The sequence below is a fragment of the Scardinius erythrophthalmus genome (assembly GCF_964197995.2).
Source record: "Scardinius erythrophthalmus genome assembly, chromosome: 12".
NCBI lineage: Eukaryota > Metazoa > Chordata > Actinopteri > Cypriniformes > Leuciscidae > Scardinius > Scardinius erythrophthalmus.
In genome coordinates, this window is record NC_138232.1 from 1672227 (window position 1) to 1699404 (window position 27178).

General features: G+C 40.4%; 1 protein-coding gene across 1 annotated transcript in view; it reads left to right on the forward strand.

Moving 5' to 3' along the window:
- The first annotated feature begins 3870 nt into the window (after positions 1–3870).
- The window catches only part of mbd6 (methyl-CpG binding domain protein 6), a 30817-nt gene continuing 7509 nt past the window's right edge, over positions 3871–27178 (forward strand). The window contains exons 1-8 of the mRNA XM_081380878.1: positions 3871–4008; positions 4869–5008; positions 6192–6294; positions 6674–6842; positions 14103–15947; positions 16998–17758; positions 18629–18767; positions 24229–24350. Coding sequence (XP_081237004.1) covers positions 4893–5008; positions 6192–6294; positions 6674–6842; positions 14103–15947; positions 16998–17758; positions 18629–18767; positions 24229–24350 — 3255 coding nt within the window. The 5' untranslated portion in view covers positions 3871–4008; positions 4869–4892. The remainder of the gene's footprint in view (positions 4009–4868; positions 5009–6191; positions 6295–6673; positions 6843–14102; positions 15948–16997; positions 17759–18628; positions 18768–24228; positions 24351–27178) is intronic.

Consider the following 27178-nt stretch of genomic DNA (forward strand, 5'->3'; position numbering starts at 1 on the left):
ACAACGTTTTTAAATGATATACTTTAATGACCAGTAACTTGTCCAGGGTTTGATCTGAACCCTAAAACCCAAGTATTGTTTAAACATGTGTAAAAGCCTAGTTAAAAGGATAGTTCACCCAAAAATGAAAATTTTGTCATAATTTACTACTCGTATATCAAAATAAGATATTTTGAAGAATGTTGATAACCAGACAGTTGACGTAGCCATTGACTTCCATAGTATTTTTCCCTCTACTTTTCTGGCTACCGACATTCTTCAAAATATCTTCTTTTGTGTTCAACAGAAGAAACTCATACAGGTTTGGAACAACTTGAGGGTGAGTATATGTCAAATGATGACAGAATTTTAATTTAAAATATGATATTCTGAAGAATGTTGGTAACCAGACAGTTGACGGTATAGCCATTGAGTTTTTTCCCCTCAAATGTTCTTAGTTACCGCCATTCTTCAAAATATCTTCTTTTGTGTTCAACAGAAGAAAGAAACTCTTACAGGTTTGGAACAACTTGAGGGTGAGTAAATTATGACAGAATTTTTAATTATTGGGTGAACTGTCCCTTTAAGACTGTTGCTGTGGTACTGGGAAAAACTATAACCATGGTTGTTTATACGGTAAAACCATGGGTAAAACACCTACTTTTTCGTTAGTGTACAGTTCTGATATGGTTGACGGTTGAAGTGACCGTTGAAACTGATACTCAACGCGCCAAGTCAAAAATTCAAACGTAGGTGATCGAGATGATGTCACAGCCTTGTTTAAAAGCATCCCAGCTTTTAACGTTAATCATATGTTGTCCTGTAATATGATCCTTCAAATAAAATTATGGTAATTCGTTTACGATGGTATTTAATTAACAGGTGTGGTACACCCCCCGTTTTAATCGCCTGACCTGTAACTCCTGGCCAACTGATGTCACCAGGGACTCATCTCGTTAGTATTCTGAAACTATTCCAAACACAAGAGTTAAGTAGTTAAACTTGCATGGTGCAAAGCGTGCAATGTATTGCCTAGCAACAGCGCAAGTGGGATGCGCGTAAGGTTAGCGAATAGAAACCTCAAATACTGTTTCCAGGAGCAGGGCAGCGCTCGCGTGGAGACGTCACGATCGGTTGGCTGTTGCTGTGTAGTGTGTATTATTCTCCCCACTGCCTAATGGTTATCACCTCCGAGCGTGTAATTCTATTGGCAGGTTACTCCTTTATTCCCTAAAGTTGTGTTTACTCAACATTCCTTTGAAGTTTTAACAGGTTTAACTCTCAATAACTCGCTGTGTTTTGAAAACTTTGTCGAGTTACCTGCCTTCAACACAGTAGGAGGTTGATCTGATTTATATTTCTAACTCGCACCCAAGACTCACACCCAAAATGTTCATATTGTGCCAGCGAATCACATTTCTGCTCAAGAGAATAACAGACATTTTACAACACCACATGCTGAAATATCTCTGATTTCCTACATCTTTCCTCCACACTAAATAGGTTTTATCTGCGATTTCCCTCAGTAATTATAAAGTACTTACGGGCGAACCATTTTTTGTTTCCTCAGCTAACTGACACAATAAGGCCAATAAAGGTATGCGTGTGTGTAGAATCATTTTATGGAAGACGAACAGAAAACATCTTTCTCTCAGGATATTCTCGCCTCCTGCTCAATTCAATGAAACCACATTTCCAGATGAAGTTCACGAGCATCTAAGGTTACCAGACCGTTTGAATTTGTTTTAAATGACATTTCGAGTAGTTTGAGGCTGATCATAAATTAGGCGGGAAACCGTTAAATTAACATTTGTAGCCTAGTTGTTGTTTTCTTCTTTACTGACTACATAGAAAAAACATAAAAGACGACTATTTGATATTTATTCGTGCTATTTTATATAAAGCATGGTTATTGAGAAGAGACTGGTACAAACAGTTTATATCAATAGACAACTTTAAAATGTATAAAAATTCATATTATTGATAACATTTCTCAATTTATAGTTTAACATCTGAAGATAAATCATCCATTGTAGTGAAACAACAACAACAGCTTACAAATACGCTAGGTATTTTTTTTACAATATGCAAAGTTAAAAAAAGAACGGTGTAATTTTAGAACAATCCCTTCAAATCTACAGAAGTGTATCTATTTATTTTTATACCAGGGCGCGTTTTCCTCCTCACGAGTGGTTCTCTCGCTCCTCCTAGTGGCTTAGAAATTGTATGGAATTCCCAACCCCGACAGCAGCTACTGCGCATGCGTGGAAGAAAACTCCATGATTTTTTTTTTTGGCACGGGATCCTAAGGAAAAATAGGAACTTGGAAACGAAGATAAACTAAAAGCACCACCACACAGCCACAATCAACCCCATCGCTCGCATATGCACGCAGTAAAGACGCGTTGGAGAGCTCTGAACCTTTGAATTAAGCGATCGCACGCTCCGCGGCCGAGCAGGAATCACGCGAAATTGGACGACAATGCACGGGGCGCAATAAAACCAAGCGTTATTGCTCTTTGTTTTTAAGCAGGACGGCTCGGATGGATGAAGACGCGGGGAAGTGCCTAAAAATCACACGGCGTTTATAACAGCTCCAACAACGGCTACATTTGCAACTCGAGTCCATCGAGACGCTTGTTCTGTCTTTCGCCTGTGTTGTGCAGCGCGCCGAAGAAGCAGGAAACTTCGTAAACAGAGAGGTACGTAGCCCGCGAGCTAACGAAAGCTAACAGCGCGTCTACGCTGTACGCGACGCGTCAAACTCGAACGCTTCCGTTTTAATGTAACGAAGAACGCTTCGTTGGTTAATATCGGAGTGTTATCGCATGTCCTGTAAGCTTACAATATAAATGGGATGTTTAAGAATGGGCGAGCTAGCCGTCAATACGCGACATTTGTTTATTCTTCGGGACGTACAGTCTTCAAAAGTACCAGTGCTATACTTAAGCGTATGTATTTCTATTTTCTTTCCGTATTCACGTCCTTCTTTTCTCCGAAACTTTGCGCACTTTTTATTCGTGGTGGTTAACGTTACTTTACTCTTTAGCTCGCTACTCCACCAGTCAGATCCCGTCATAGCCTGAGCATTAGCCGCTTCACAGTCACCCGCCTTAATGCCAGAATAAAAAAAACCGTTAAAATTTCATGGATTTAGGCTGTGACATCATCTCGATCGCTTACATTTGAATTTTTGACTTGGCGCGTCGAGTATCAGTTTCAACTGTCACTTTTCACTCTACTGTCAACCGTATGTCAGAACTGTACACTTACGAAAAAGTATTGTGTTTGGACTTGTACCCTAGTAACACCATGGTATTCAGTGCCAGAAACCGTGGTACATGAATATGGTGATCAAACATGACTTTGTTGTATATCAATGTAATCTAAATTTTCAAATATAATCTATAAATGTGAATAATGTTTCCAATGGTTATATTGAAAACCGTTAAAAAATTGTTTATACTCTTTACTCAAACAATGTCGATCCCACCAGAAATGTATTTTTTCGGTAACACTTTACAGTAAGGTTCATTAGTTAACATTAGTTCATGTATACTAACATGAACTAACAATGAGCAATACATTTGTTACAGTATATTCATCTTTGTTAATGTTAGTTAATAAAAATACAGCTGTTCATTGTCTGTTCATGTTTGTTCACAGTGCATTTATTAATGTTAACAAATACAACCTTTGATTTTAATAACGTATTAGTAAACGTTGAAATGAATATTAACTAAGATTAATAAATGCTGAAGAAGTATTGTTCAATCCTAGTTCATGTTAACTAAGGTAGTTAACTAATGATCCTTATTGTAAAGTGCTACAATTTTTTCTTTGTTTTCAGGTTGTCAGCTTGTGGAGAGTTCCATAAGAGCATCCCAGTCCATTTAAGAGGACCTCAGAGGATTGTGTCCAGACGGATTTGTTGTTCTGTTGCGTTGTGCTTCGTTAATGCTGCGTATATGTCCTCCAAAGGGTGTATTTCACGAATGGTGCTGACCAAGGCTGTATAAAAATGAAAAGGTACAAAGCAAAAGTGCTAATTTGCAGAATTTCTTCACGTCTTATATCGTACACACTGCAATATTGATCTGCACTACAACTGCATTTATTACGTTTTGGTTGCATGATTGTGTGTGCTGAATACAAAAACTCATGATGATTAACAAAGTGATAATTAATGCTCAGAAGAGGAGTGACAACCATATTTAGTTTCAGTGTGAACACAATTCCAACTTAATGAAGTCTTAACTGTGAATCGATCTTCATCAAAACTAGTTTGAATCTGATTTGAAGCTGGTTTCTGTCACTTCACTGATGTATTATAAATGTAGTTGTCACTACAGGATGACACCTGTACCTACACTTTATGAATGGCTACTGAATCCAAAATAGTCCGATTAAATCCTTATAAGAGGAGTGACAGCCATATGAGTCGATCTTCTTCAAATCAATTTGGATCCGATTTGAAGCTGGTTTCTGTCATTACACTGATTTATTGTTAACGTAGTTGTCACTACAGGATGACACCTGTACCTACACTTTATGAATGGCTACTGAATCCAGAATAGTCCGATTAAATGCTCAGAAGCGGAGTGACAACCATATTTAGATTCAGTGTGAACACATTCCCAACTGAAGTGTAAGTCAATCTTTGTCAAATCTAGTTTAGATCTGATTTGAAGCTGGTTTCTGTCACTACACTGATTTATTGTTATATTTGAATTGCTACTGAATCAAGAGTAGTCAGATTAAATGCTCAGAAGCGATGTCACAACCATATTCAGTGTGAACACAACTCGAACTGAAAATAAGCCAGAAGTCTGAGTCGATCTTCATCAAATCTAGTTTGGATCTGAATTGGAACTGGTTTCTGTCTTTAGGAGCTGGATGTGTGTGAGCAGAAAATGACGGGGGGCAGTGAGAGTGCAGCAGGTGAAAAAGATGGAGGTACGGCGCTCATCGCTCAGATCCCGGTTGGCTGGCAGAGGAAAGTGGGAGATGGGCTTGTGTCTTACATCAGGTATGTCTACACATTATTTAGCATTGTTTACTGTGACATGTTTGCTGTTCTTCTCAAATATGAACAGTGTTGCTATTAAAAGGTACATTGGGAAAGATTTTCACCAAGTTGCCTGACAACAATGATTACGCACAGATGTGTGTGAATCACCCGAGCAAACACATGCAAGTGCGTTTTGCTTTCACGCTGGGGTTTCTGGTGCAAAGTGTGTTTGACATTAGGGTTTAGTTAGTGTGGAAGAGTTTCTCCAAACTGGTCTGCGCCTGCGGTAGAGTTTATGTGAAGATCAGTATGGTTTGTAAGTGGTAAAGCAAACTGGTATAGAGTGTATCAGTCACATTCTAGAGGTAAAAATACCTCTAGGAATATACAGTTCTAAGACATGACAGATCATGCAGTCAGCTAACATCATGTATTCATTCAAGCTCATTAAAGCAATGGTTACATGTTGTTTATTATTATTAAAATAATGTTTTTTGTATGTTGATTCAGAGTTTCATCTGAAGTCCTGATATGCAAGATTACAGTTTATACTATAGGGCTGTTGAATGCTTGGATCTGATTGGTTGATGAGCGTTCTGAGGTGTGTAATTCGGATAAAGTAGTTCCTGGCAGGTTTTGACCGCATTACAGTTCCATATCACTTCGCCAATTGATTTCAATTATTTCAAATTTCCTTACAGCCGACAAGAGCAAAAGAACCAAAACCCACTACGACACTGACCAAGCAAATAAATATAGTAAACAATAGGATAAAAACGTAAAATTATTTCCATGTTTTTACCAAAAAATTAAGTGTTATTACGTACTCAAACGCACAGACACACAATTACGTTTTGGAAAAAGTGACGAAGAGTGGGATGAGATGTGTAAGAAATTAAGCTTTTTTTATGGACAAAAACCTGACAAATGTCTTGAAATACAACATGTAATTCTGAACAATGTGTTGAGGTGTGGTAACTGTAGTAAAAGCGTAAAAATTGACTCTGGTCTGCTGAATTATTAGAAAATAATAATGTGTTGTGGCCTTGTTACCACCTCGGGTGTGCATCATTTTAAAAATTCCACGGCCTGTTGTCAATTATTCCTTACATAATGCATTTGTCATTGCTACTTGTCAGATATCAAATGAAGTGTAAAAATAGCTGTCGAACTATGCCATATCAATCTTTTTGTTCTCTAGCCCGAGTGGTAAAGTCCTTCGATCTGTGGATGAGGTGAGGGTGTATCTGCGGACAGACGGCACATGTAAGTGTGGTCTCGAGTGCCCGCTTGTCCCAAATAAGGTGAGATCAATATTCAGTGCTGAAGCCTCCTCATTTATGATGTTTCCAGTGCAAACTTGATTGCAGATTAGGTTTTAATGATTGCAGTTATGTTCATAATGCAATGCTAGCGTGCTGCTGACTGCATACTGTGTTTAATAGTATGTGAAACTGATTTATAAAACAATCAACTATGTTGTTATTATGCATGTTTCACTGTCCGCTCATTATCATTTTATAAATAAACCTGATTATTTTAAGGAAACTTTTAAAATCCCAACTGGTAGGTCATCCAGGTATTCCATGCATACAGAAAGTTTGCTTAATGTGTACAGTAGAACTTTATTTCCATGCATTTCAATAAAGGAAATTAAATAAATGTCATTTTAAATCAACACAGGTCTTTAATTTTGACCCTGCTGCGATGGTCCAAGCTCCTGGTCATCATTCGAGTAAAGTAGAGGAAGACATGACCAAACTCTGTAACCATCGCAGGAAAGTAGATGCCATGGCAGCATTATGCCAAAGCAGGCAACCCTCCCAGCCCCCCCCGCCGGCTCAAGCCACAGGTATTGCATCTTAATACACACATTATTCCAACACAGTTACTTTTTAGAAGGTATTTTACAGGTTCCATGACATGTTGAAAGTACATTACTGTAAACTCATATTTTGATTTGTTTTTACAAATTGAAGGGCGAGTTGAACTGATTGTCTGATTGATAAACTTTTATTAAACCCAGAATATTCCTTTAACGGTTTGTCTCAAGGTAAATTGCAGTATATGTCCGTTACTGTTCTCATGGAGTAAATATTATTCTCTACATCTTGTATCCAAATATTACCCATTCAAATTATTACATTTGGCTAAAGCATGCAGTCAGTCAAGAGTTCATCTTCAGTATTCAGTTTACTACACTTTATAAAAATAAAACAACAATTGCTCAAGTCAAGTGTATTAGCCATATGATTTACCTATAAGTATTCACCCCCTTGGAGCTTTTCATGTTTTGCAGCATCGAATCAAACTGGACTTAAAGTTTGTCAAGTCAACTTTATTTATATAGCGCTTTTCACAATACAGATTGTATCAAAGCAGCTTCACAGTATTAAATAAAATAGTACATCAGTGTATGTTTCTGGTGTAAAACATCCACGTTTGGTAATGCAGATCAATAGCACTGTTGAATCGATTAATCAAATTAAGTATCCCCAACTGAGCAAGCCAAAGGCAACAGTGGCAAGGAACCGAAAAACTCCATCAGGTGACCTAATGGAGAAAAAAAAACCTTGGGAGAACCCAGGCTCAGTCGGGGGCCAGTTCTCCTCTGGCGTTTATGAAGTAGAGACCGGATTTAACTGTAAGATTAAAATATTATATGAATGCCTGGCTGAAGAGATGCGTCTTTAATCTAGTTTTAAACTGGGAGAGCGAGTCTGAGCAACGAACAGTATCCGGAAGACTATTCCAGAGTTTTGGTGCTAAATGTGAAAATGCTCTCCCTCCTTTGGTGGATCTGGATATCCTAGGTATGACCAGAAGCCTCGAATTTAGTGATCTTAAAGAGCGCGATGGATTATAGGGCGATAGAAGATCCGTTAAATAAACTGGAGCTAAGCCGTTTAGGGCTTTATAAGTCAGTAGCAATACCTTGTAATTAATACAGAACTTTATAGGTAACCAATGTAGTGATGATAAAATTGGTGTTATATGGTCAAACTTTCTTGATCTAGTAAGAACTCTAGCGGCGGCATTTTGGACTAACTGTAGCTTGTTTATTGAGGATGCAGGACAACCAGCTAATAAAGCATTACAGTAATCTAGTCTCGAGGTCATGAATGCATGAACTAGCTTTTCTGCATCAGAAACAGATAGCATGTTACGTAATTTAGCAATATTTCTAAGGTGAAAAAAGGCTGTTTTTGTAACATATGAAATATGATTTTCAAAAGACAAGTTACAATCTAATATAACACCCAGGTCTTTTACTGTAGAGGATAAAGTAACAGGACACCCTACTATGTTAAAGTTGTATTGAAGGAGGTTTTGTGGGCGGTTTTTTGAACCGATAAGTATTACCTCTGTCTTATCTGGATTTAATAAAAGAAAATTGTGCGTCATCCAATCTTTTATATCTTTAACACACTCTGTCAATTTGGATAATTTAGCGTTTTCATCCGGCCGTGATGAAATATATAGTTGAGTGTCATCAGCATAACAATGGAAACTAATTCCATGTTTCCTTATAATATTTCCAAGTGGCAGCATATATATTGAGAATAATAGAGGGCCTAACACAGATCCTTGCGGCACTCCATAGTTTACTGGAGTTATGATCGATTTTTCTCCGTTTAAATAGACAAACTGGTAGCGTTCAGATAGGTATGATCTGAACCAGCTTAATGCTTGTCCTTGAACACCGGTATAGTTTTGTAGCCGATCTAAGAGTATTGTGTGATCTATAGTATCGAACGCAGCACTAAGATCAAGTAAAACTAGTATTGAGATACAGCCTTGGTCAGAAGCTAAGAGTAAATCATTTGTGATTTTAACGAGCGCAGTTTCAGTGCTATGATGCGGCCTGAACCCAGACTGAAACTTTTCATAGGTGTCATTTTCTTGCAAGAAAGAGCCCAGTTGGGCAGACACAACTTTTTCTAATATTTTGGACATAAAAGGAAGATTTGAAATGGGTCTATAATTTGCTAGGTTATTTGGGTCTAATTGTGGTTTCTTAATTAGTGGTTTTATAACTGCCAATTTAAATGTTCTTGGAACATGACCTAAAGATAAAGACGAGTTAATAATATTGAGGAGAGGCTCTTCCACTATAGGTAACACTTCTTTCAATAGTTTAGTTGGTATGGGATCTAATAAACATGTTGTTGTTTTAGAGGAAATGATAAATTTATTTAACTCTTTTTGTTCTATAGTTGTAAAGCACTGTAATTGTTCTTGCGGCGTGATAATCGAGGCTGAATTATAAGGCGCGATTGAAGATTGAACGTTTACAATTGTGGATCTGATGTTTTCTATTTTCTCAGTGAAAAAATTCATGAAATCATTACTACTAAACTGTAATGGAATATTTTGTTCAGGTGACGCTTGTTTATTTGTTAGTCTCGCCACGGTGTTAAATAAGAACCTAGGATTGTTTTGGTTATTTTCTATTAGTTTGCGGAGATGCTCAGCCCTGGCCGCTTTTAGGGCCTTTTTATAGCGTGACGTACTGTCTTTCCATGCGATTCTAAAAACCTCTAAATTAGTTTGTTTCCATTTACGCTCTAAATTACGGGTTTCTCTCTTTAGAACACGAGTAGTATTGTTGTACCATGGTGCTTTAATTTTCTCTCTGACCTTTTTTAGTCTCATAGGTGCAACAATATCCCATTTTCCAGAGAGAACGGTGCTCATAGTGCTGGTTAGTTCGTCTAGTTCATCTGTTTGTTTAGGTTCAGGCAGCAGCTGAGACAGATCCGATAAGCAATTTGAAAAATTATCTATGGTGGATGGAAGGATTGTTCTGCCTAATCGATAACGCGGCGCAGCATGATATATTACCGGGGTACGTAATATGCAAGTTACCATGTAATGGTCAGTGACATCGTCACTTTGCGGAATGATATCTATATCGGTTGGATCGGTTCCATGTGATATAATTAAATCGAGTGTATGATTAAATCGATGAGTTGGTCCGGTAATGTTTTGCTTAACCCCAAAGGAGTTTAATAAGTCTATAAACGCAGCCCCTAACGTATCATTTTGATTATCTACGTGTATGTTAAAATCTCCAATAATTAATATTTTATCGACATTGACCAATAGATCTGAGAGAAAATCTGCAAATTCTTTTAGGAAATCAGCGTAAGGCCCAGGCGGTCTATATACGGTAGCCAAGGCTAAAGATAATAGGGATGTTTTTCTATCATCTAAGAGCGTAACATTTAGTACAAGTACTTCAAATGAAATAAACTTATAACCCGTTTTCTGAGTAACATTGAGAATATCTCTATAGATAGTTGCAATACCGCCGCCACGACCAATCAGACGGGGCTCGTGCTTATAGGAGTATCCTGCTGGAGTAGACTCATTTAGACCGAAATAATCATTTGGTTTAAGCCAGGTTTCAGTAAGGCAAAGTACATCTATGCTATTATCTGTGACTATTTCATTTACAATAACTGCCTTAGGTGTGAGTGATCTAATGTTTAAGAGACCTAGCTTTAGAAATTGTTTTTGTTTACTAATAGCAACATTTTCTGTTTTAATAACAATTAGATTTTTCCTAGATCCTGCAGTAGATTTATTATTTGATCGCACTAAACGAGGAATAGACACAGTTTCTATGCAATGTTCTACACTAGTATTTATATCAGTTAATTTGGTGCAGCAGAGACTATGATTTGGACTTTTGGTTACTAGTCAAAAGGTATTTAACGTTTTGGAGATGTTATCTGACAGAAGATCCGATCCGAATCTGTTTGGGTGTAAGCCATCAGCACGGTAAAGCCTAGGACGCTCCCAAAACAGATTCCAATTATTTACAAAGAGCAGTTTCTGCTCATTGCACCATGACGTTAACCATTCATTTAACGCAAATAATCTACTAAACTTTTCATGACCTAGTCGGTACGTGGGAAGCGGTCCTGACACAATGATCGTTATATCAGGCGATGTGCTGCGTACCGTATCGATCAGATTCCTGAAGTCTTTCTTCAGAACTTCCGTCTGGCGCAGCCTGATGTCGTTCACTCCCGCGTGCAATACCAAAGTTCCGACGCGCTCGTTATCGTTCAGAATCTCGGGAACGTGAGCAGCGATTTCAGAAACACGAGCACCAGGAAAGCAGTGACTGTGCACCTTACTTTTACCTGATGTAGCATGGACGTGCCGAACAATGGAATCACCGATGATCACAGCATCGCGTTCTGTTTCGCGAAGAGCGGAGAAGCGGTTTTGTGTGGATAACTCGAAAACCGGGAGGGTCGGAGAGGGTCTTGGTCTAGACCTGACTCGCGTCTTCCGCTGCGGAAATATCCAGGCTTCGTGGTGGCGTGTTGGAGCCGGAGTGAACGAGACCATGGCTGATCGCGACCTTGGCGCTCGGGACCGATGCCGAGTAACGCACGGAGTAGACGAGGTCGGAGTCAGCGGGTTAGTAACATTAATCTCTGATTTGTGAGCATCAGCGCGTGATGTTTCAAGAGCTAAACGCCGGTCTCTCAGCTCGGCCTGTCTCACTAAAAGGTCGTGGATCTGTTTCTCAACAGCTTCCAGCTCAGACTGCACCGCGTGCAGCTCAAATGTGTCCTCACCTGCACCAAAAGGTAGACTACTTGCATCTGATATATTCGCCATTTTAACAGATGGACAGTAAGTTAGCAACGACACTACCAGTGGTGCTATCAATTAATACTAATTTCTGACAAGCGTCTTCGATATAATCCGTCTTTTAAGTGGTACGGGTGTAGAGTAGACGCACGATAGGTGAAAAATGTTTGTAAGTGAGTGTTGAGAAGACGCGTTCAGCCGTGATCCCCGGAGTAACCTATAAGAGTATCCAGCGTAGAATCACTAACAGGCTTGAGACACGTCTGCTCAACAGTCCGCGTTGTAACTATGAGGTTTGAGCAGTAGTGCTTCTCAGTGAGGAAAAGTAGAAAATGTTTGTTGTAAGTAAGTTTAAAGAGTAAAATCAAGAATTATAAATCAAATCGATAGAGCTCCAAAGACAACAACGCGTTCAGACGCGACGCATGCGCATTCTGTCAGTTTGTCATTGATCTGTGTTTGTCATTGATCTGTGAATTGCAGATCTGTGAAAAGCTTTAAAGGACAGTTGCAAATTGAAAGTTTTCTTTGTCTGAGACATTAAAGCCAACTGGAAGGAGATATGGTCTGAATAGACCTAAATTAAGTCTTGTTTTAAGCCAGACACTGCTTGTAAGTATATTGATGACAGCACTGTTCTAAAATGGACTTGAATACTTATAAAAAAAATTATTTTGTGTTTATTAACTTAAAAAAAAATAATTTTGAGCAGTTTTCACATTGTTCAGTGTAGTGTTGTCACGATACCAAAATTATTGTTTCGATACCAATACCAAGTCAAGTATTGCGATTTCGATACTTTTTCGATACTTTTCCTGAAAAGGGAGAAACACTCTCAAATATCATTGCTGTGCTTTATTTTACAACCGGGACAAGATTCTAATTATATAACACACTAATATATAAACATATGAACAGCAGATATATTAAACATTTGAACAAAATATGAAATATCAAAATATAAAAAATAAATTAGAGCAATGACATTCAAGGTAAAAAAATATATAAATTTAGCAGCATTATCTCATTTATCATAAGAAACATAAGCGTTTTATCTTGATTCTGAACTTTGAATAAAAATATGAACAGCGATTATATTAAACAACAATGTTTAATATTGGTAACATACGATAAGCCTCATTGGTGATATATTTGACGTGGGGAGAGAGCTGTGGAAGGCCTATACTTCATGTTAAACACAAATATATAGCAGCAAAGACAACGTCGGCAGTGTTGACGGCAAAATAGGCTACAGAATAATTCGTTCTGTATTGAGAGGTGCAAATTACATTTTATATTGTATTTGTCAAAACTTTCAAACATCAAAATGTCATTGATTAATATGTATTCATGTCAAAATGACAGAAACATCTTTTCCTATTCTATTTGGCCTGGAAACGCTTCCAACACGCTTGCGTGTCGCGTGAAAAATAGGCGTCGGTTCTATTTCTAGCATGCGACGCGAGCTGCGCCTGAGACGCGTGTGTCACGCAGACAGTTAACATGGGAGCAGAAATAAAAACGGACACGACACGCAGCCAGTGTGTCGCCGGCCTTACAAATCTGGTACGCGGTCATTCTTAGAAGTATCGATACTAATAAATTAAGGAATCGTGACGTTTTTAATTTCCGGTTTACTTTTGAAGTATCAGTGAACCGTGCAACAGAGCAAAGTAGGCAACGTACTTCCATATGTCACTCCTCGCGTCATCTTTTTATACGAGTCGTGGACCACTTGTGCTCGCACATGCAGCCATGTCGCTGTAGTTTGTCACATGACACTGACAGTGGCAGCTTCTTTGCTGCGTGCGTCAGGAAAAAAAACAGATGTCCATAGGGAGGCGGTTTTTTTTTTTTTAAGTATCGATACTGATAAATTTAGGTATCGTGACGTTTTTAATTTCCAAATATAGCGATACTTTTGAAGTATCGGTACATCGTGCAACACTAGTTCAGTGTCAGTAAAACCAAAAATCCACTGTGGTTAGCATGTTAGCATGTGAAAAAAGCATTCCCAAAGGGGTAAATAGCTTTTATAGGCACTGCATCTCTCCTTTAAGTTCAGCTTTCTTCAGTAAGGTGAGTTGTGTTGTATGTATAATGGCTATCTGAGCCATTTTTTGTTCTTCGCCATTTCCACAAGGGTGTAGCACAAAGGATTTAACACGTGAATCCATAACTTATCTTGTAAAAATGTACTTTTTTCGTGGTCAAGTAACATTTTAACAGAAATCAAACACAAAATAAATTATACATTTATTCACGTTCCAAAAACATGAATTCGATCCTTTTCACGTTCAAAAAAACTGTCTAGCACCAACCCTTCCTTCTTGCTTATTCTTTTTCAAATTATAAACTAGTCAAATCTCACGATACAATACAAACAACACAAAATATGCATTTTTCAAAAAAACATAATCACTCTTAAAATATAAGGAACAACATTTCAAAATTGTTAATGTAGTCATGGCTCTAACAGTGTGCTTGTTTGTTTAAGGAGGTGCTGTGTGTTCAGTGGATGGCAGAGAGCTGAGAGGATCGATTGTGGCTCATGGAGACGGCGCCCATTGCACTTACCCTCCTCCAAGACACAACCAGCCCAAATCCAACATTGGCTTTCCTCTGTCCTCTTCTCGCTCTGTTCTGCAGCAAAACGGTTCCCCTATCTCACGACCTCCAGAACAGGGTTCCCCTTTAAAGAAGCCCCAAACGCCATTGGCATACGCGAAACAGCAGTGGAGCCCTCATCCAGCGATCTCCCAAAATATCCCTCAAAGGACAGTGCATAACCCTGCTTCTCCAAGCAATGTAAAACCTAGTGTGCACACGCATGCGCATCCTCCAGACCCTTCAAACTCCTTTTCCTTATCGCCCTCTTCATCCGTAGCTCTCAGTGGTCGAGCACATTCACAGGGAGTGAGCGTTAAGTCGCCGTCTCCTCTATCACCCTCACGTACCCTAGACACCTTCTCACCCCACCAACGCTCTCGCCACTCCTCGACGTCTTCGCTCTCAGATCACGGGACCCCGGGGTGTGTCTTCAAACCGTTGAAAGCCACCATGCCATGCTCCTCTCCCAAGCTCCCTCTTGCGCCTTCCAGTCCGTGTAGTCGCTTGGAGGGAATTCTTCAGCACTACAAAGACTGTAGCACCTCCAATGCTAACCAAAGCAACCATCTGTCGTTGGTGCATCCCAATGTAGGCGACAAGAGGAACGGATTGAGTTCTACTCAAGGACAAGAATTGCTTGGCGTTCCTTTAGGACAGATTCTTAACCAACAGAAGATCCAGCAAAAGAGCCACATCAATAACTCTTTCCCGGCTAGCAGCCTTCTTTCCGCCGCCGCTAAAGCCCAGTTGGCCAACCAGAAAACCCCAAGCCAGCTCAATGCATCCGATGCGCTCGCCACACTCCCTCTTACTAGCCTGGACAAGGAGCAACACTCAAAGGTATTGATTAGCACTTTAAACAGTAGCGTCCACCCAACATCCACCAGAACGCAATCGCTCACCGCTTTGTTGCTCCCGCATTCCCCTTCCCTTTCCCCGGCTTCGCCCGCTGAGAAAAACCTACGGCGCAAACGGCAAAGGCATTCGCCCACCGTTTTAAGCATGCGGAAAGACTCACACTTGGGTCGGAGTCCGGATCTATCCGGGCCTCCGATGCTCATCTCCCCATGCCTTTCCCCAACTTCTCCTCCCGTACCCCACTTAGACAACCACCGGGTATCCGTCGCTCCTCCGAATGCCTCCTTCTCGAACAGTTCTCTTAGGTTGCAGGATTCGGAGGAAGGAAGGAAACCCGGACTTGGTAATTCAATCCCACTTTCCACTCCATCTCCATCCCAGCCGCTTTCCGCTCTACTTCAGCTTCTTAGCATGCAAAGCGCAACCCAGCAATCCAGTGGGGCAATTGCCATTCCTGGACACCGGCACACAAACACATTGCCCTCTTCACCCAGACCCATCACTCCACAGACGCCCCATGGCGAAGGACAGTCCACATTACGAGTACCCAACCCGCAACCTCAACCCCAAAGCACAGTCCCCATTCCCGAAACTCCTTCCCAGCTGCCCCAATCCCAACCCTTTACTTTAATGGGTGACGAAACAACCATGAACCTCAAAACCGCCTCCAGCAACACCATCCTGAACTTGAGCCAGCCCCACACGGGCACGACGGCGGACCTCAACAGTTCGATTCTGAACATGATGAACCAGATGTCCTCGACCTCATGCTTCCCGGAGAAAAGTTATGAGTCCAAAACGACAGAGACTTGCCCTGACCACAACACCTACCAAATTAGCCAGTCAAATCACAACCAAGCTGTGGAAAGTAAAGGTAAGACTTCTTTTCTTGTGTTTCTTGGGGCAATTTTAAATCAGGAACGTTATTTACGAAAATCTTCTTATGAAAGTAGTTAAGAAGTTGTGTTATACAAATATAACTCATAAATATTTTCTTAAAATCCACCTCTAGTCAATAATTTTATCCCTTAAAACTCATCTTTGATCACCAAAGTGACACATTTACATGTTTTTTTCTTGAAAAAAAGTTCTTCATGCCTTTAAATGGCTTGAATGTAACTCGACACCCTTGCCTCATTTAGTATATGTGTTACCGGCAAAGTGTGTAATCCGGCATTCTATAGAATGCCTAGGTAATGTATAGAATTAGGTAATGTATTTTTGTCAAAAACCATCAGGCATTCTATACAATACCGGGATTTCACACTTTGCCGGTAACATATGCAATTCTATGAATGTGCAAAATGAGATCAGCTCAGAGATCCACTCGTTGACGATCACACATTGATCTGATTGGTTACAACAGGGGTATTCAATTAAAGTTCCAAGAGCTCCGGTCTCTATATTTCCTTCCCAGCGGAGGTCCGGACAATACTTTTTTGCATCAAGACAGTTGTAGTACTTTATAAAAGAAAAAAACACTCAAAATAGTCATCAAAGATGAGGATGTTGGGCCCTGAGAGCTAAAACAGTGATGTCTAAGAATTTTTACCAAAATGTATCTAAAAGAAGTAAATATTAACAGGCTATTTTTATTTATTTTACTCAAAGCAATAAACTAAAAACAAAGACATCATACTGCCCACCTAGCCCTACTCAGCAATGGTGTGTTGACTTCTGAATTTGTACATGGTTTGTCTTAAGCATATTAAAAACACCACATAGACATATTAACAACATTAAAAACTGGATTTTCACCACAGGGGGACTTGTCTAAAAAACTAGATATATAACTAGTATTTTTGGAAATGCAAAATATTGCCAAAGGTTTGTCTCTCTAGCAAGTAATATGTTATAAAATTAAATGTTTTCGAAGAGCTTTTGGTTTTGGGTTGTCCGTCTTACACTTGTGTTTTCTTGGCAGGTCCCATAGAGACGATGGATCACCCGGACTCGGACACAAGATTGCTGGGTGGTTGTGATCACAGCCTTTCTCTAACCGGCTCCTCGTCTTCCGAGCTTTCCAACCCTGGTGTTTCCCTACCGCTAGCAGAGGCTTTTCCCTTCATGACCCAAGAACAGCTCCTCCAGCTTCTCTCCTCCAATGCCGGTCTACCTTCCCTCCTTCCACCCTTCCTCGGATCCCTACCTTTAGGACTCTGGACGGGCGGCACCCAATCTCAGCATCCTCAGCAAACCAGTGGCATCCTAAACCAGGGCGCTCATCTCAACGTCATAAACCAGGGCGATCTTCCTCTCAACCTCGTGAGCCTTTTAAACCCACCTGGTTCGGCTCCAGCTCTTCCCCCTGTTGCGGGGATTGAAGGTGGTGAAAAACCCCCAGGGCTTCAAGCCCTCCTCATGGCTTCTTTGCTTCTCGGGCAGAATCCAGCCGCCATGTTGCCCTTGCCCGCGCTCAACCTCGAGCTTCCCACGCCTCAACAACAAGTCTTTCCGGATGGAGTATCTCTGGAGAAAACACCTACTCTTCTGGACTCTGTTTTGATGGGGCCAGGGCTCCTGGAGGCTCTTCAAACTCTTCAAACCGACGGCCAGTCGCTTCTTCTTTCCGCACCTCTCACTCCTCCCGCCTTCTTGTCCCTCAATCCCGCTCTTCTGGCCGCGGCTCTCGCCCAGACCGAACCCCTTCCCAACCACACGCCATCCCCCCCGCCTCATTCTCAGGTATACACACAGGCCAACACAAATTGCATGCTTCGCTACACGTGCACATAAAGTCTGCATGCCTCTGAATGCTGTGTTGTCTACTATTACAGGGTTTCCCAACCCTAGTGGTAGACAGTGATACTGCATGTGATTTGTGAGATTTGAAAGTCCCTCTGTAGTCAATAAATGCATCCCTTAAAACACACCAAAATTACATATTTAAAGGTTTTTTCCTTGAAAAAAAAACTTCATGCGTTAAAATATCTTGAATGTAACTCGAAACCCTTGCCTCATTTAATATGCGGGGTTCTATGAATATGCAAATGAGCCCCACCTCCACTCACAGCAGCTCAGAGATCCACTGGTTGACGATCACACGTTGATCTGATTGGTTACAAGGTAGTTTGTGACGTCAGAACACAAACTGTGTTCTGACACAGTTTAAAACTTCTTAAAACTTCACTGCAGTTTTAAGGAGAAAATACTCAGCAATGCTGTCGACTTATGAATTTACACATGGTTTGTCTTAAAGCATATTAAAAACACCACATATACACATAAACAACATTAAAAGCTGGATTTTCACCACAGGGGGACTTTAATTGTCCCCAACTAAGCAAGCCAAGGGACCCAAACTGAATGTAGTACATATACTCCAGTAGCTATTCCTGCTTTCCTGTAGCTCCATCAGTAGAGTGTTGGCACTTGCCTAAAAGGTCACAGGTTCAATTCCCAGGGAAAGCAAGAACTGATAAGAATGTAAATGTGTAGCTTGAAATGCAATGTAAGTCGCTTTGGATAATAAAAGCGTCTGCCAAATGCATGAATGAATGTAAATGTAAGTACATGCATCTTGTGCAATACATATATGATTGTGTGTGGCTTTAGGAGACTCTGTCCAGCTCTGCTCTAGTTTCTACCTCGGTGTCCTGCGGCCCAGAAGTGTGTGACCCGCTGGACGAGCAGGACAAGAACAACACCCAGACACCTCATTTCCTGCCGCATCTACTCGCCCCTGGGGTTCTGGGTAAGTGGATCAGTGTTTAATCCAAGAACCAAAATTAACACAAATTCTGTACTAGTACATCATTACAATCAAAAGTCGTATCTGTTAACATTAGTCAGTGCACTGTGAAATAACATGAACAGCTGTATTTTCATTAACTAACTGTGGGAAATATATATTTTTACAGCATTTTTTCAATCTTTGTTAATGTTAACTAAGACAGGACAAGTCAGCTTTATTTATATAGCACTTTATACAATACAGATTGTTTCAAAGCAGCTTTGCAGTGATAACTGGAAAATTATGCATTTCAGTGTTGATTCAGTTCCATTGTAAAGAGCATCAAGTATTAAATTGGTTCATTTCATCTATGAAGCAGTTCTGCAGAAAACAGTGATGTCATCATCCATCTCAGTTCAGTTCTCTTACAGAAGCGTTAGTGCAGTCAGATCAATAATACTGTTGAATATTAAAGGGATAGTTCGGCCAAAAATGATATTAAACCCATGATTTACTCACCCTCAAGCCGTTCGAGATCCATATGTCAATTATTTTTCATACGAACACATTTTCAGTTATTTTAGAAAATGTCTTAGATCTTTCAGTGGATATAATGTGAAGTTATGGGGTCCACTCCTTCAAGTCCCAAAAATGTGCATGCATCCTTCACAAAAGTATTCCATCCGGCTCCAGGGGGATAAACGAAGGTCTTCTGAGGGTAATCCGTGCGGTTTTTGTCGTAAAAATATACATATTTAAAACTTTATAAATGAAAATAACTGGCTCCCGGTAGCGGTCGACGCGCGTTCACGGAGATGGATGCTGGCGTATGGCGTAGGAAGCGTCGTGATGTAGAACAAACGTAGAGTTTTGTTTTGCTCTGCTCTCTGGCTGCGCTGTCACGTTCGTTCTACGTTACGACGCTTCCTACGCTACGTCCTACGTCATACGCCAGCATCCATCTCCGTGAACGCGCGTCGACCGCTGCCGGAAGCCAGTTATTTTCATTTATAAAGTTTTAAATATGTATATTTTTACGACAAAACCGCACGGATTACCCTCAGAAGGCCTTCGTTTATCATGGGTTTAATATCATTTTTGGCCGAACTATCCCTTTAAAGTCTCCCTGTAGTCCATCATTTTATCCCTTAAAACTCATCTTTGATCACCAAAATTAAAAATTTTCAATGAAAAGAAAATTCTTCATGCCTTAAAATAGCTTGAATGTAACTCGACACCCTTGCCTCATTTGGTATGCACGGTTCTATGAATATGCAAATGAGCCCCGCCTCCACTCACTCACAGCTCAGAGATCCACTGGTTGACGATCACACGTTGATCTGATTGGTTACAAGGTAGTTTGTGACGTCAGAAACACCAGCGATTTCAAAGCGTGTTTTTGAGACTGTCTTTGGTTCACTGCAGTTTTAAGGAGGAAATACTCAGCAATGCTGTCGACTTATGAATTTACACATGGTTTGTCTTAAAGCAGATTAATAACACCACATAGACACATAAACAACATTAAAAGCTGGATTTTCACCACAGGGGGACTTAAATTATCCCCAACTAAGCAAGCCAAGGAACCCAAACTCCATCAGGTGACAGAATGGAGAAAAAAGACGAGTTCTCCTCTGGCCAACGAACGAACGCGGTGTCGTTATGACTCAGGCTGCATCACAACTCAGAATTCAGATCAGAATCATTAGCATTCAGACATTTATCCAGTTCCTTTTACTTGAAGATGGATTCATCATGCTGGTATGGAGCTGAAGCTGGTCATAGGGTCTGTGTGAAGGACCGGTCTGGTTCTTGTGTCTGTTGTGGTCGTGTCTAGATGCAGGTCCACATCTGATCTGGATACGGACCGGATCTGGCTGACTACGGTAACATCAGGTGTTATAGGAAGTGTTCCCGGTTCCGGCTGACCTAGTTTATGCAGCCTAACAATCATTTAACTGATTTGAATAATAGAAATTGATAATGCTCTATGTGTATGCCAGGTTAAAGAGATGTGTTTTTAGTCTAGGTTTAAACTGACAGAGTGTGTCTGCTTATCGAACAATGCTAGGAAGAGTTCCAGAGTTTAGGTGCTAAATAGGAAAAGGATCTACCGCCCTCAGTCGATTTTGATATTCTAGGTATTAAAGGACTATAATGCGTTAAGAGCTCGCTCAAGTACTGGGGAGCTAACCTTAGTGCTTTGTAAGTAATCAGCAATTTTTTTAAATGTATAGAGTGTTTAATAGGGAGCCAATGCAGTGTTGACAGAACCGGGCTAATATGATCATACTATATTACATACATCTAGCAAGAACCAGGAAGAGGAACCGTTTGGACCAGCTGGAGTTTGTTTATTAAGCGTGCAGGGCGGCCACCCAGTAGAGCATTACAATCATCTATACTTGAATCATTATAATCAAATTTTTGTTATTATATATACGTGTGTGTGTGTGTGTGTGAGAGAGAGAGAGAGAGAGAGAGAGAGAGTGTGTGTGTAGATTTTAATTACATTTTCATTTTTACTTGTAGTTTTTTTGGAGCTATTTTAGTACTAAATTGTCTTAGTTAACATTAGTTAAGACTTCATATTAAAAGTAACAAAGCTTATCGCGATTATTTTATGGCAGACGCGCTACAAATGTTTAGTGAAGTTGTTGACGCATCAACAGAAAACAGCACAGACTAAAAGATTTAAGAAACCATATCATTACCAATTAAAATCAAGAAATTAATTGTCGATCCAGAGCGAGTGTCACACAGCTTAAGTTTATCCATGTTGTGTCACGAAATAGACGCTGAACACTAAACGAGACATCGGAGAAGCGCTAATAAAACGTCTGCTTCACTCACTGATTTAGGCACTAATATAAAACTGAAAACAGCGGTTTCGGTTGCCAAATATCGATGCATCCCTATTTTATTCTATTTCAGTTTATGTTTATTGTAATTCAAGCTATGAAAATGTTTTTAAGGTTTTAGTTTTAGTTATCGATAATAACCCCGGTACATAGAAATGCATAAGCAAATGTCCGTTACAGTTTACAGTGTAATCACTTGTTGAGAGAAAATGTTACTGCTTTTTCAGCTGAATATATATATATATACAGTACCAGTCAAAAGTTTGGAAACATTACTATTTTTAATGTTTTTGAAAGAAATCTCTTATGCTCATCAAGCCTGCAGTTAAAAAAAAAAAACAAAAAAAAAAAAAACAGTAATATTATGAAATATTATTACAATTTAAAATAATGGTTCTCTTTTTAATATACTTTAAAATGTAATTTATTTTTGTGATGCAAAGCTGAATTTTCACCAGCAAGTACTCCAGTCTTTGGTGTCTTATGATCCTTCAGAAATCATTCTAATATGATGATTTATGATCAATGTTGGAAACAGTTGTGCTGCTTAATATTTTTTTTATAACCTGAGATACTTTCTTCAGGATTATTTGATGAATAAAAAGTTAAAAAGAACTGTATTTATTTAGAATAGAAATCTTTTGTAACAATATACACTACCGTTCAAAAGTTTGGGAACAATAACTATTTTTTTTTTAAAGAAATTAGTACTTTAATTCAACAAGGATGCGTTCAATTGATAAAAGGTGATGGTAACGATTTATATTGTTAGAAATGTTTTTATTTTATTACATAATATTACTGTTTTTTTTTTGTTTTGTTTTTTTGTTTTTCTTTAACTGCAGGCTTGATGAGCATAAGAGACTTCTTTCAAAAACATTAAAAATAGTAATGTTTCCAAACTTTTGACTGGTACTGTATATATAATAACAAAATTAGTGATGTACTGAAATATTTTCAAAGCCATTTAATCCACATATGATCATTTTGAGATTATCGACATTAATTGACAATCGTGTGTGCTTCCCCTACTGTCTGTTCCAGTAATACATTAGCTATAGATATATATAATAAAATGTATATGTGTGTGTGTGTGTGTGTGTGTGTGTATATAGCATAAATATATAAAATAGTTTAGTATAAAATAATTAATTTCAGCTATATGTGAATGTATAATTTTCCATCATTACATTAATATTTTATTTACATATTATATGCATTATTTTATCAACCATTAAAATAGCTAAAATGGTGTGTAACTGTGATGCAAAACACAGTTTCTGCAGGTTATAAACAAGCAACAATCGCTAGTTTCCTTCTAGTTTGATTCTCTTCTGTCCACAACACTCAGATTCACCGTAGAGCTTCGGGCCATGGAAGGGTTATAGTCTATATTTGCTGGACTCGTCTTGCCCGATGGCATTACAGTGACGTTTTATAGGCTGTCTCTCTGCTCTGAAAGATTCTGAACCTTCAGCGACATCTCTGCCGACTCGCACACTCATCCAGACTCACTCCTGGACGGGAAAGTGAAACAGACTCGAGTGTGTTTTCTTAAATGAAGTTTTTCCACAACAGTGACATTGCTCCAACATCATCTCGGTGCAAACCTGTTTTTAGAAGAACAACATTTAGAAGATCTCATTGCCTTACCTAGGAAAAGTTACTCTCTCACTGATGATGATGATGCTTGAGGTTTTCTTCATGCTGTTTTTTGTGTTTTTAAATCCTCATTTAATGCACCATGCATTGCCCTATAACAATGGAAGGGGAAAAACATCAAAACGTCTTTTTTTTTTTTTTTTGCGTCTAAATAGGGCCCTATAATTTCTGCGGCTTGGAAAACGAAAGATGGAATTTAATGTATAACATGGAACTTGGCAAATCTGGATGGATAAGGCAGAAGTAGGGCTGTACACTTGATCACATGACAATATGGACTAGTTTCTGTGAATACTAAAGCACAAAAATACTTTTTAAATATAAAATCTGGATGTTTTGTGTGTCTCTGTGTGAGTGAAGGGCCCTATTACTGTTTATATTGTTTATAAAAAAATATATAAATTAAGTTGTTACAGTTTTATGAATTCAGTTTTTTAGTTTTTTTAATTATTATATTTGTTTAAAATTGTATTTCCATTCAAATAAATTAAAATACATTAAAATTAAACATTAAAAAAATACATTACATTAAAAAAAATTAAATTTAATTTCCATTCAAATAAATTAAAATGCGTTAAAATAAAATGTAGAATTTTTTTAGTGGAATTTAAGAAAAATAAACCATAATTTGAGAGAGGGGAAAAAATGTCATAACCTTTTTTATTTTTTATTTAAGTATCATGATTTTAATTAATTACACCTGCTTTTTGATTACTAACATTTAATTTAACCATTAAATCTGAGTCCAGAAAAATTCTAATGGAATCCAGTAAAAAACAGAAAGGAATAAACAGATTTCATACGGCTCTATAAATAGTCTATTGTTTGTGATGTTTGGTTATGAACTGATGAATGATTGCTTGTCGTCTTGAACTTCTCGATTTGCTTCAGCTAATATCTCCAGAATCAGAACACTGTGTGTTTGAGCCGCTAATGACGGCGTCTCTCTCTGCTCTCAGGCGACCTCACAGCTCTGGGAAACATCAACAGTCTTCATAGTTTACTGGGAGCAGGACCTCTGTTACTGCCACAGGGCCCGTCCCTGAACCAGACGCCCCTCAACCCGCTCACCTGCCTACAGGTACACACACACACACACACACTGCCCATCCCTGAACCAGACGCCCCTCAACCCGCTCACCTGCCTACAGGTACACACACACACACACACACACACACACACACTGCCCATCCCTGAACCAGACGCCCCTCAACCCGCTCACCTGCCTACAGGTACACACACACACACACACACACACAGTGCCCATCCCTGAACCAGACGCCCCTCAACCCGCTCACCTGCCTACAGGTACACACACACACACACACACACACACACACACACTGCCCATCCCTGAACCAGACGCCCCTCAACCCGCTCACCTGCCTACAGGTACACACACACACACACACACACACACTGCCCATCCCTGAACCAGACGCCCCTCAACCCGCTCACCTGCCTACAGGTACACACACACACACACACACACACACTGCCCATCCCTGAACCAGACGCCCCTCAACCCGCTCACCTGCCTACAGGTACACACACACACACACACACACACACTGCCCATCCCTGAACCAGACGCCCCTCAACCCGCTCACCTGCCTACAGGTACACACACACACACACACACACACACACTGCCCGTCCCTGAACCAGACGCCCCTCAACCCGCTCACCTGCCTACAGGTACACACACACACACACACACACACACACACACACTGCCCATCCCTGAACCAGACGCCCCTCAACCCGCTCACCTGCCTACAGGTACACACACACACACACACACACACACACACACACACACACACACACACACACACACTGCCCATCCCTGAACCAGACGCCCCTCAACCCGCTCACCTGCCTACAGGTACACACACACACACACACACACACACACACACTGCCCATCCCTGAACCAGACGCCCCTCAACCCGCTCACCTGCCTACAGGTACACACACACACACACACACACACACTGCCCATCCCTGAACCAGACGCCCCTCAACCCGCTCACCTGCCTACAGGTACACACACACACACACACACACACACTGCCCATCCCTGAACCAGACGCCCCTCAACCCGCTCACCTGCCTACAGGTACACACACACACACACACACACACACACACACACACACTGCCCATCCCTGAACCAGACGCCCCTCAACCCGCTCACCTGCCTACAGGTACACACACACACACACACACACACACACACACACACACACACACACACACACTGCCCATCCCTGAACCAGACGCCCCTCAACCCGCTCACCTGCCTACAGGTACACACACACACACACACACACACTGCCCATCCCTGAACCAGACGCCCCTCAACCCACTCACCTGCCTACAGGTACACACACACACACACACACACACTGCCCATCCCTGAACCAGACGCCCCTCAAACCGCTCACCTGCCTACAGGTACACACACACACACACACACACACACACTGCCCATCCCTGAACCAGACGCCCCTCAACCCACTCACCTGCCTACAGGTACACACACACACACACACACACACTGCCCATCCCTGAACCAGACGCCCCTCAAACCGCTCACCTGCCTACAGGTACACACACACACACACACACACTGCCCATCCCTGAACCAGACGCCCCTCAACCCGCTCACCTGCCTACAGGTACACACACACACACACACACACTCTGCCCATCCCTGAACCAGACGCCCCTCAACCCACTCACCTGCCTACAGGTACACACACACACACACACACACACACACACACACACACACACACTGCCCATCCCTGAACCAGACGCCCCTCAAACCGCTCACCTGCCTACAGGTACACACACACACACACACACACACACACACACACTGCCCATCCCTGAACCAGACGCCCCTCAACCCGCTCACCTGCCTACAGGTACACACACACACACACACACACACACTGCCCATCCCTGAACCAGACGCCCCTCAACCCGCTCACCTGCCTACAGGTACACACACACACACACACACACACACACACTGCCCATCCCTGAACCAGACGCCCCTCAACCCGCTCACCTGCTACAGGTACACACACACACACACACACACACTCTGCTAGTTCCTCTCACAGAGGTTCGTCTGTTGAAGCAGTTGTAAACTAGGGCTGTCAAAACTGCTGAAAAGCTAAATTCGAATTTTTCTTTAATTTTGGCAAAATTCGAATTATATTCTAATTCTAAAGGCAACACTTAATGTTAGAGGAGAAAAGTACAGTATTGTCTCCTATGCCCACAAGAGCGCAATACGCAAATATAAACCAAATCAAGCATCGCATCCTTTAACATTTATTCGACGAATATTCGAAATTTGAATTTTTATTTGACAGCCCGAATGTAAACTGTCTTTGAAGACAATGAGTTAAGAGCCACTGGTTCCTTGAGGACTGTCTCTAAATTAATCCTCTTCATAGATCAAAAGAGATTCACCACATTTACCAATAAACTACATGAGAATTACTATCAGATATTTACAGTAAATACACTTGTTGAATATCTGTGTTACCCTGCACATTTTGAAAGTCTCTTCTGCTCACTATTTATATGATCATAAATACAGTAAAAACAGTGAAATGTTATTCTAATGTAAATCAGCTGTTTTCTATGTGAATATATAGTAAAGTGTAATTTATTCCTGTTATCAAAGCATCATTACTCCAGTCTTCAGTGTCACATGATACTTCAGAAATCATTCTAATATGATTTGATGCTCAAGAAACATTTTTATATTTGTGTGTAAACCGTGATGCATTTTATTTTTCAGGATTCTTTGATGAAAGTTCAGAACAGCAGCATTTGTTTGAAATAGACAGCTATTGTAACGTTATGAAATATTATGACATTAT